Source organism: Hakea prostrata, chromosome 6, assembly GCF_041222555.1.
Source record: "Hakea prostrata isolate BN-2017 chromosome 6, UWA_Hpros_2, whole genome shotgun sequence".
Lineage (NCBI taxonomy): Eukaryota > Viridiplantae > Streptophyta > Magnoliopsida > Proteales > Proteaceae > Hakea > Hakea prostrata.
In genome coordinates, this window is record NC_142605.1 from 17,194,979 (window position 1) to 17,207,232 (window position 12,254).

A 12,254-nucleotide genomic window follows, 5' to 3' on the forward strand; every position below is an offset into this window, starting at 1 on the left:
GAGGACTATTAGATTGCCTAAGACAAACCATGGTGATCCTTCAAGAACATTTTCAACATCCAACAGATGTTCAAAAGTGAAGATAAATAGTTGTGGTTCTAACTGATTTATTTTCACTTCATGCAGGAGATTCCAAGCTCTGACTAAGGCTTCGGTTCCGGCTTGCACTCTGAAGGGTCTTCCTTCCAAGATCTTCCTAACCAATATGTATATTCAGGGTCACCTTCAACATTGTCTTCAGATGGCGAGTCTTCTAGAGAAATATAACCATCATCTTCATCTTCTCCAGGCTTCCAAGAGGGTTGTGGATCTTGTTTAGATGGGGGTAGCAACAAAGGTGTAGATTTCTTCATAAGTACAGCAGGCATACAACAAACAGCAGAGGAAAAGAGGTAGAGGAAGGCACTCTAACCAGGGAAGAAAATTCACGCACAGGGCGGAGGGAAAGAACACTCACTCAGGAGGAAAAATTTAGGTGTGTCTTTTATGATACATCTCTCGATATGTCTCTCCATTGAATTAAACTAAAATATATTAGTTAGATCGATATAATACTCGATACAGGACGATACGTTTCTTAAAATCCCCTGATCGATATGATACTTGATACCAATATTTTAAGGCCCACCGATAAACTAGGTTTCGATTAGACGCAATACTTCTTAGTGAAGAGGTTACGAAGAATCCGATCTTTTGTCAACGGTTTGACTAAAAAAGTTATTGTATTTGATCAACTGATTTTAAGACGTCTTATTTGTATACTTGTATCATATTGCTTGTATCTAATATGAAAATTTACTGATTTTATTATATTTTGAGATCCTTTAAACTTTGGATCCACTTTTGAATTTTTATAAGAAAAATCAGAAGTTTCCAAGAAAATTAGAAAACAAGGATGGACATGAACAACTAAGAATTAATAATAAATCACAACTGCTCGATAGTGTTAATCAAGGTTGAAAAGAAAGAGTCTGGATCCTCTACGTACAAGTATCCCTATTTCTTGTCTTTCCCACCACTGAATGGACGTCATTTGTGATGATTAAATCATAGTCCTTGATTTTGAATATTTGATTAATGAATCACCTAAACAAAATAAACCTTATGTGAACTAAGGTTTATGTGAACCGATCAAATCAAACCTGCATTAACTCATTGGCGGGTGAGTCTGTTATTGGATTTCATGGAAAAATTCAAAATCTTTATTTTCGTCTAAATATCTTAATTTCTGAAACTTGGATCTGTGAAACTTTGCGGAAGTTCCTTCATACATCCCAAATCTAAGTATGCTAGGTCTCTGTTCTCATGAAATGCAATGCTAAAATTTCCAAGTTCGCAACAGATTTTCCCTGTCAGATCTAAAGTTTTTGAGTAATGGTTGAATATCTTTTATTTAACATATTAACCAACCATTGTTTTGGCTTGGGTTTTTTGTTTTGATTTTTCAAAATGTAATAATGAGTGCATTTTGTGTTGGGAACCTTGTTTTACTGGTATCAGGTGGTTAAAAAACCATTCTCAAGTATATCTGATGAATCCCCCTTGTACTTAGCACCTCCTCAAAGAAAAAAAAAGGGAAAATTATGAGATTAGACAAAATCACGTTTCTCTTTACAAAACTAACCAATGATTGTTTCAGTTACCAATTAGAGAGATGTTTCCATTTAAAAAATGCTACGTGACGTCTTCACTTTTCTTAGATTTTTACTTTCTCCCTGTGCTCCTTCCATCTGCTTTCTTGTATGCGACACTTAATTTTACCTATTCTCCCGATTAGCTTTGCACCTCCACCATGTTGCGCACAGTTCAACGAAAAAAAAAAAATCCAACCAAGTACCGGGGATCATTAGGATGGGTTTCTCTAGATTTAGGCTTAACGGTAGGGAAGATACTGATGGCAGCAAGGGCGTCTTCGTTTTTTAGTGGTGATGCAAGATAAGCGAATCTCTCAATAATTTGGGTGTTTTGCTTTTAGCTGAGTTTTTTGAATTTTTGAGGGAAAAGGTGCCTGTAGAAACATTGGAAGGAAAACGAAAAAAATGTTTTTTTTGGTTTTCCTCCAAGAACGTGGTTTTGTTACATCGTCTCAGATTTACCCACCTGATCCTTGGTTTCTGAAATAAATCTTACTCATTAATCGCCCATGACGTTGGTGGATCTTATTCGCGATTCGGGCAAATAAAGAGCGATCCTGCAACTTCAACGATAAAATCGATCATGTTTTCATTGATTTGGAGAGAAGTATGTGAATTTTGTCGGAGCGGAAGGTATATCACTGTTTTTGCCATTTTGGTAATACCAAAACTGGTATTAGCTATTTCCGTTAAGGTGAACTTACCATGGCTACTTTTGTAAAAGCAAAGTCAAAAATGGCTAATCTTGTAATTTTCCCAAAAAAAAAAGGAGGTGCTAAGTACAAGGGGGAATATTACTTATATATGCCGCTGCCCGCTAGTAAGGTTTGAACCTCCGATTTCCAAAAACTCAAGGTGCTTCGCACAAGACCAATGCTCGATGTTCGAATCTCCTCGGGGCCAGGGACGAAACCCCTTTTTATATTAATTATATAAAATCTTCCCGGATGTAACCTTTGATCCAAGAACAAGAAAAAAAAAAAAAAAAAAACCCTCTAACTTCCCACTAGGAAGGTGAGGTTCTTAACCATTCCATTAACCCTCCATTAGTTAGGCAAGTGAATTCGATATATAAACCAAGTTTGGTTTAGGGTTGCAACTGGGCCCGGCTTTTGCAATCCCAAGCTTAGCCCTATATGTTCTAATTTGAGCCCATTCCCGCCCTAATTGGCTCTAATTGGGTTGGGTCGGGATGGGTTGGCCCTAATTGGTCCTTGGCCCTAACCCTATTGGCCCCGATTGGCTCGATCCTGACCTTGATTGACCCTAACTTGGTTCGGCCCTAATTGGCCATGGCCCCGACCCTAACCTTGATTGGCCCTAATTGGCTCTGGCCCTGACCCTGATTGGCCCTAATTGGCCATGTCCCTAGCCCTAATTGGTCCTAATTAGCCCTGATTGGCCTTGTCCTTGTCCCTAGCCTTAATTGGCCTTGACCCTGATTAGCCTTGTCCCTAGCGTTGATTGACTCTATCTTGACCTTACCTTAATTGGTCATATTCTTGGACCTAAAATATCAAATGCAAATTCATAAAAAATAATAATAATAATAATAATAATAAAAAGTATCATAAGTAAACTAAAAAAGTAAAAATAAAATTCATTGTTAAAATGATTCAAGCTCATACAAAATGATAAAATAATCAATAAGTTGATAGTGTTGCTTTAAACATAAATAAATTCATACTCCATAATTCTATATTGATCTGATCTCTCAGCTGATATGTCTCTCATTACTTTGGTGATGGAAATTGAAAACCCTCCCATTGCCTATTATCATTACTTTGTTTGATGATAATTTAAAACCCCTCACCTCAAAAATCAATTTGATATGTCTTAGTTCAAAAATAAAAATTATTTAAAAATAATATAAAATATCTTAATCATATTCAATACTTTGTTAACAAGTAAGTGTCTAACCGGATAATTTAGATATCTGACTCATTTACAAACTATAACTTATTTTTATCCTTTACAAACAGTTTTCACCCTAAAATATTACATTGGAGGCAAAAGAGAGATGTTAATATTCATGATGACAAGTTGGGGTGCACCCCTAGTGGTTCGATTCCTGATTCCTGGTTCGTGGTTCGCAGCTCAAAAATCACACTAACAGTTAAATTGCTATTTTATTTGGGTGCACAATATAACGGTTATGATTAAACTATTAAAGATAGCATCTATCCAACGATTGGATGAGCAAGACATAGATGTAGAGGATCAGACTCAGAAAGAAAAGGGCAAAAGAGGGAAAAGAAGTTTCTGCAAATGCGTTTGTACGGTCTACGCCTACGGCACAGCGTGGCTAAATGGCCTTCAAGAATTCTAGCAAGATCAGTTTTTTATCTAGCATATAACGATTGAGTGGAGTGAGCCAACAGAAAACGCAATCCATACATAACGGAAGCTAGTGGAAGATAAAATGGCGCTTCTGTGTTCCTCTCCTCACCTCTCACTTCCCCATTGGAGGAGGAAGAGGAGGGCCAGTCAACGAAGTTGCAGAACAATCCTTCCTAATTTCTATACACATAGTAGCCACTCACCCTTTTTTCTTCCTTTTCCAAGGGCCGGAGGTCAGTCCCGGTCGATCTTCAGTGGTCAGCTCTGCACCCCTGTAACGATAACCCTAGACAGGTCTGCTCTGGGAATCGCTGAAGCTGTTTCTGAGGAAGAGTTATGGGCTGCTGCTTGTCTTCGTATACGATCCTTCCGTGAATTCAAAGAGTGTTACGGCGTCGAGGTGAGGTGCTGGACTGATCGTTTACTTAGCTTTAGTCTTTTTGTTTCTTTTTATATGAATTTTCTCCATTTATGTTTTCTTATCGGCGCTTCTGGTGTGATTGTGACGGAAGGGGGGAATTTCTTGCGGCCTTACGTTGTTGTGTCAGTGGGAAGAAAAATATGAGCACTTGCCGAAGTTTGCTGAATTGAATTGAAAATGGGCAAGGTTATATTTGTTTCCGGTTTTCAGGATTCATATTAACTAGAAAAACCCAGTGAAAATTCATGATCCGAATATGAAGTAATTGTTCTAAACTGTCGCTTCCCAAGGTGATTGGGACCTGCCACCTCCAGATTTATCAACCAAACCATAACATAGCAGTAAAAGATACCCATATGTGGAAGGATTGCTGGAATTTTTCAGGATCAGGAATGTTATGTTTTGTTGGCTTTCTCTAGCCCAATTAGCAAAATTGATTCCAATCCGCTGATGTTAATGGCACTATCACAGGGGTTTTACTTTTGCAGTTCATCAGTGGCTAACCTTGTTTTAGAAGGTGATTATGCTATGAATGACTAGGTCATCAGGTGGATGTCTTTGTTTGGAGATGTCCTACAGGAATCTTCTTTATGTTTTTAACAGTGTGAAGACCTCGTGTGTTCAAAAAATGTCTCATTTTATCCCATACCACTTCAAAACAAATTAGAATACCCAAGAGCATCTCAAGCATCTTGATCCAGTGGAAAGCAAGATTGCCCTACTCTTAAGAGTGAGGGAGTTGGTGGGAAGAAAGGGAGAGAGGTTGGATGGGATTTTTTTCTTCTTCCTTCTTCCTGCCTCTGGCTCAACGACATTTAACTAAGTTCTGTCGATTGCTCCGTGTCTCTTTCACTGACACATTCACACATGAGCCTTTAAACTGTGAATCCTACTTCCCCCCGCCCCCCTCCCAAAAATAGAAGAAGAAGGAAGTAAGTTGGATTAAGAACTTGTACATAAATCATTGATTATAAGATGCCTTAATGTAGCCATTTTGCATAACACATGGCTAATCATATGTGCCTAGCTGTGGATTTTGTCAATACTTAGCTAGATCCAACCAACAATAATCTGCATTTCAATTTACTAAGATACCATTGACAAGAGAGAGCCTTTTCATACATTTATGTTTTCTAGGTAGAATTGTTTGGGAAGAATAAGATCAATGGGAATTTTGATTTTACTTATACTGATGGGATATCTTTGTGAGATAAACGGCTGACCAAAATCAGTAGAGACATAGAATGACTAGAAAGAGGAGCAGGAATATAATTTTTGCTTTATCATATGTATATGATAGTTTCACTATGATCTCATAAAAACCATCATCTTGAGTTTGTGCCCCCACCCCTTTTTACTGTAGTATTGATGGTATTTATTCCGTATCAAGTTCTATTAGGATCATAAGAAGTACTTGGCCGAGCGTGAGTTTGAAGCACTAAAGGAACGTATTGCTGGCAAGAGGATAGGATTTAAAAGGGTTTCTTGCATAAATGCCACTCTTCCATTGTCAAAGACATCAGTCTTTTCAGATGATCTGCACTCCACATTAAAGGTATGAACTACTGGTTTGTCAATTGATTGTTAGTTTTTTTCCTCCTTTTTTTTTTGTGGGGGGGGGGGCTGGGTTGGGTGGGTGGGGGATTAACATAATGCTTTCTGGAAAACAACTGGCTGGTAATTCTTCTTGATGAGTGAAATTGTACTATACAAAACTAAAGTAGCAATACAATAAGATATTACCTACCAGAATTACATGTTCACTATTGTCTGATTTTCTCTTTGTGAATCAGCTAATCTAGGGAATGTAGTCATTCTAGCTCTAACAATCTGACATTGTTCTTTCTCTTCTGCATTTATTTGGAATTTTGGTGTTGTTATAACAATAGTTTCCTGGTTTTCATGACTTGCAGTCCCATAATGTTTTCAATTATAAAAGCATGTGTATTGACATTGTAGTTAGTAATGTTTCCTTCTACTCTCTTTTACATCAATTACTATTTAACTTGCTCTCTATTGATTACTTATTGTAGTTCTCCACCAATGGAGAAGACCGAGTGGTGGTGGGGAGCCTTGACCTTAACCAATGTACTAGACTTCCAGAGGAAATAATTGGGGAGAAACCAGAGGTATTGCTGAAGTATCATTTATAACGTTATGAAGAATATATCTATTTGTTTTATTCAAGGTGTGAAGTTTAAGATTTTGGTGGGATTTCAAACATTTTGGTGGAAGACGAGGCTAATTCAATTCCCAGAAAGTAGAATTTTGTCCTGAAACTGCCTGTTTAAGGGAGATTACAACATTTGAGTTATTAGATTGGAAAAAAAAAAAAAAACCAGAAGTGGTTTTTGGCTTCAGACCTGTGACATATGATGTCTGTCTCTTCGTCTTCCTGAAGAACTCTGAATGTCTGTCACAGATACCTTGTAGGTGGGAAATTTGCCAAAAGATGTCAAATGTTGAAGTACATGCATTACATTTGACCACCAAGCTTGATCCCCTAGCAAAATGAACAATTTGCTGAAACTTTGACGTTTTCTAGTGGTTCGGGAGTTCCAGGCTAGGGTGAATGTCTAACTTTTGTTGACATCTTGCTTTTAATATGGGGAATGTTGAAAATCCACCAGAGTTTGAATTCCTGATAAATCATCTAGTCATCAAAATTCAGGTATTTAATTTTATTTGTTGGGAAACCGGAATATTTTGGTGCAATTTCATCAAAAGTTAGGACTGGTTAGTATCATGATGTTGTTGCTTTCCATCTTTCAACGTATGGAGAACAAGGAAAAAAAAGAGGAAAATAAGTTCCATCTGGTTCAATGTCATGACCATGTCAGACAAAATTATTGTTGTGGTGGAATATTTGTTTTCTTTTCATTCTTTCCTATGAAAATATTCCCCGGTTGCAGATTGATCAGATCTGATTGGTATGTGGGTGATGGGCAAATTCAGAATGCTCAGGTCTGGTCTCTGATGTAACAATCAGATTTTAGATGGTAACTGCAGGGTATGATAATTAATTTTCAGAATTAATCAAAAGATAATTTCCTGATTTCCCCCCCCCCCCTTTTGGGCTAGGGATGGGGGTGTGGTGTTTGAGAAGTTGAGGGATAGCAAAGTGGTAGTTGATAGGGTGGACTGGAGAAAGAGGAGAAAATAAATCTCATTCTTAAGAGATCTGAATCTTAAGTTTTGGATAGAAGAGAGGGAAGAAAGAGACAGGCTATTGACTATGTTAGAGATATCTTTCTTCTTCTCTCTACCTGCTGCTCATTACGGAACTTGGGATTGTTTACAGATTAATATGTGAAAGGAGAAACAGGAGATGAGAATAGGAGAGGATTCACTGCTAGATGTTGCCAACTCATGATAGAGAGGAATATGTTAGGGAGAAAAATTCCTTACAAGGCAAGAAAAGAGAGAGAAATGAGAAGTAACTTCAATACCATTTTGTTTATCACAACTGAGTGGAGTCGTCTACAGGATCCAAGTAAAACCATATGGAAAATTGAATGAAGGTAAGTGCCAGGAGAAATAGAAAAAGAATTGTAGATGTAAGATGTGAGAATTGTGAGACTAAAAGATGAATTTAAGAAGAGAGAGGCCCAGCCCAGATAGTCAGGAAAAAACTTAGCTAGATGGGGGCTGGTAAATGGATCCTATTCTCTGAGTTCATACATGGTGCAAGACACCTCCACTGGTCTGAAACTCACCCATCTTCAGACAAGTTTTTTTACCACAACCTCTTCAAAACACTTGCAGATTGGTGGCATTAAGTTCAAGAAGCCACTGGACTCACTTCAGCTACTAGGAGATGATGGCAATTGGCAAGATTATCAAAAGCATGATGCTGGCTACTTGATGACTCTATGCAACTCTAGCGATCCATCCCCTTCAGTTGGAGAGGCAAGAGGCACTATTTGTCTCTCTATTTGTCAGTGACAATGACTCATCCGCAAAAGAGTTCTTATTCCATGTCCTCCTCTTGCAGTAAATACAAGAAACCTCCATCAAAATCTGTCTGTCTCTTTATTCAAACAAAATAGAAAGAAATCTCATCATCTAGTTCCAACTACAGAAAGGCCCCTGAAAACCATTGAGCAATGGTGCAGAATGTCCTTCATCATTTCCAAGTTTGGAAACCCCCAGTAAGCTATTAAGCAGGAGAGGTACAAAGAAGCTGGAACATTTGCATCACTTACAAGTTTAAGAAAAACTGTAAAAGAAACCCCTTGGGTCAAAAAAGAAATAAGATCCTCATCCATGAATTTTCTGACCTCATCCATGAACCGTAAAAAGAAAGGCCTTGGACTCAAACACTGACTGAAGTAGGAGTGAGCAAACTTTGAAATTTGTAAAATGGACTTCAAGTGCGCATCATGTGAGTCTTTCCAGGAAGTGAACAGGAAAGGCAGGGGAGTGGTGTCATTCGATTATTTACAGGAAGGAGGAGAAGGCAAAGCAGGAGGTGATGCAGGGAGTCAGGAAAATGTCCTTTCCTTTTCATTGTACCATGAGGTCCACAAAAACGGGTGAGGGATGGCCCAGAGCCAGAGAATAATGGGAGGAGGACTGGGGTAGAAATTAGTAAGGGTTATTAGTATGTAAAATTGCTAAATCTTTGTTCAACAAATTGAATAGCGTTAGTACAAAAACATGAATAAAAATAATCATAGTGAAGCAACCCATTTCATTGTCCAGCATTCTCTGAAAGATTACCCCAAGTGAAAACTTCCAATTTTCAACCACAATAGACTGCCTTGCAGCACACTACTGCAATTAAATATAATATTTTATCCAACAACAATGCTTAATCTAGTAATCTACTACTAAAAGAAGACTCCAATAACCAAATATCGACATCAACATGGGCTCCACCAAAATAAATTATTAATTTCATGTCACTTTCCAGGTTTTATAGGATAGAATGCATATATCCTCCAAAATTAGTATGAGTGAATGATCTCTGTCTTCATGTATCAACACTTATCAAAAGCTAATCAAGTGAGCTTCAAGATAATTCATACCTGTTTTCTTTGAAATTTTTGCACCAGTTGCGTGAGATCGCAGATGTTATATCATCTCATTGTTGACTTGTGGCTGTTAATCCAATGATAATACACTTATCTGTTCCTAAGTGGCATTCATTCCATCTCCAATGTTGTATCAATGCCTTTTTTTCCAAGTGGAAAGTGTTCTTGTGTCTAATTATAGATTAGCTCTTACTACTTGAATTATCCACTTTATGGCTTGTGGTTGTTTTGGATCCATTTAGTTGATCTATTCCTCTTAAAATAGCAGGGATGTTTTTTAACAGGGCATTGGAGCTGATTTTGCAAGGGCTTATTTAAGTAATGTCTGTGTTGCCAAAGAACTGCACAGAAATGGTGTCGGTCATGCATTGGTTGCCAAATCCAAAAGAGTTGCTGAAGAGTGGGGTAACCATCTTATCACTCTTGCTACATTTATCTTCATATCTGATTTAATCTTCAGTGTTGACGCAACCAAATATTGTCTCCATGTACAACTTAGGGATTCTAGTAATGCTTCATCTGAGTAAATATACTCATCAAAGCCTGCACAAGATACTCTATGACATAATTCACAAGCATGGTTCCATAAATCTCTATCATTTCAATAGGGTGGGAATTTTTTGGAGGAAATGAAATCACATACTGATGTTAGGGAATGGAAACTTAATAGAAACTAGAGGAAATAATCAGATTCATTTTATATCCATTATATGGTTTTATCTCATGTGATTTTGATTGGGATATTAGCTCCACTTTTCAGTTTCACAAATCCATTTTAAGTTTTCCCAGCTCTTAAGGAATACTTAAACTTAGCAACACAGGGAGAACTTAAAAAACAAATTCAAAAAGCCAATGGTAACAGCATCTAAGTATTTTCAGTTTTTCCTCTGGACATAACCTTATATTGATGCAACCATGGCCATGATGATTAAAAACTGGTTCACTTAGCACACAAGAAAATGGAAAATGGCTGATGATACTGAAAAGCTAATTGGATTCATTCCAGGTATAACTGATTTGTACGTTCATGTTGCTGTTGATAATGAACCAGCAAAGAAGCTGTACACAAAGAGTGGCTTTATATATGAAAGTGATGAACCTGCATGGCAAGCTAGGTTTATGGATCGGCCTCGGCGGATGCTTCTATGGATTGGTCTCCCTAGCACCCACAATTTGTAATACTGTGTGGAAGCCTAAATTATTCAAATCTGTTGCTTGTTGTATCATTTTGATGCGTGAATTATTGTCCAATGCATAGATCAAATGTTGAAATATTAGTTTAATACAAAAACCAAGAAAAATGAGGAAACAAAACACATTCAATTCAGGAATTACAAAGAGATTTAACGTATTCATCAACAGATGAAGTTGAAGCTGGATAACTATGTGACGGAAGAAATGAGATGTAGGAGATGGAAGTCTTTAGGTTTCACCGATTCACAAACGAAGCCATTGGACTTCTTGATTTAGTTGGGGGCTGCTGGTCTTCTCTTAAGATAGAGCATTTAAGCCCTGTTTAAGTTGAATTCATTGAATTAGATTATTCCAAATTATCTTATGACCATTATCATAGATTTTAGAGTAAGTTGCTTTGACATCTCATAATAGAAGTTTTTGAACATTGAGACCTCACATTTTAAAAATCTTTGAAAAGTATATTGCTGCTGGAATTGAACAACTTTAGAACAGTTGCAGAAGTCAAGACTTACGTGTCTTTTAGAACTGGCTGCCATCATTTCATACCCAATTCGCACAGGTGGATGGCCAAGGAAGGGCATAAGATTCCAGAGAAAACTGACTTCACATTTCTTTTTTCTTTTCACCCACTGGCCCTTCTATAGATAGAAGGTTTTGTTTGTTTTGAGAGAAAATGAAAACCTCCCTAAAGAAGAGGTCGTCCTTCAAACATTACCATGTGTAGCTTTGCATGCAAACGGAAAACTAACTTTCCTAACATTTGTCCACAAACTTGCACAAGAGATCTAAATAACTCATCTCCTTCTCTACATCTACTTATAAAACCTTCTAAAACAAACACACATAGACTCTACTAGGTAAGAGAAGAATGGCGGTGGTGGATCACCGAATCAGTTCAGGCCAAGGACGGAGGCGCGGTGGCGGTGGCGGTGGCGTTACATTGATGAAGAAACTGCAAGAGCATGTGCCCAACTCCACGCAGCTGATGGGTATCTTAGCATTGGTGATATCTGGAGCAATACTGCTTCTCCTGACAGGGCTGACGGTGACGGCCACGGTGTTGGGATTGACATTGATTATGCCGTTGATAGTGTTGACAAGCCCCATATGGGTGCCTGTAGGGGTGGCGCTGTTGATGGGAGTGGGTGGGTTGTTGAGCATGTGTGGGTTTGGGGTGACGGTGGTGGCTGGGTTGACATGGGTTTACAGGTACATCAGAGGGAGGCACCCTCCTGGGTCTCAAAGGATAGATTATGCGCGCAGCAGGCTTGCAGATACGGCCAGCCATGTCAAGGATTATGCTTGGGATTATAGTGGCTTCTTATCCACTAGAGTTAAGGATGCAGCTCCTGGAGCTTGACTTCTCTCCTTCTTCTTCTTCTTCTTCTTCTTCTTGTTCTTCCTGGTCTTCCCAGTTAGTTAATTCCTATTTCCCTTTCATCCTCTGCTTGTAAAATGATTCTTTTTCATATTGTTTTGTGTTATGAAGTAAAAGATATGCCATCAACACCTAAAATCATCTTTTATATCAATGTTTGTGAGCTTTCTAAGAGAAATATAGGGACTGATCATCTTCCATACTTTTCCTTTTTAATATGAACTGTTTAATGTGAAACTGTTGATAGA

The 12,254-nt window shown here is 38.0% G+C and overlaps 1 protein-coding gene and 1 pseudogene across 1 annotated transcript; both read left to right on the top strand.

Annotated features, from left to right (window-relative positions):
- The first annotated feature begins 3,915 nt into the window (after positions 1–3,915).
- On the top strand, positions 3,916–10,803 carry LOC149012392 (Acyl-CoA N-acyltransferases (NAT) superfamily protein). Its single transcript, XM_089158847.1, has 5 exons — positions 3,916–4,374; positions 5,795–5,950; positions 6,429–6,524; positions 9,716–9,836; positions 10,438–10,803. The coding sequence occupies exons 1-5, from the start codon at positions 4,057–4,059 to the stop codon at positions 10,608–10,610; spliced, it is 864 nt and encodes a 287-aa protein (XP_089014973.1). The 5' UTR covers positions 3,916–4,056; the 3' UTR covers positions 10,611–10,803.
- Positions 10,804–11,460: 657 nt separating this feature from the next.
- LOC149012393 (oleosin G pseudogene) lies at positions 11,461–11,988 on the top strand (annotated as a pseudogene).
- The last annotated feature ends 266 nt before the right edge of the window (positions 11,989–12,254 follow it).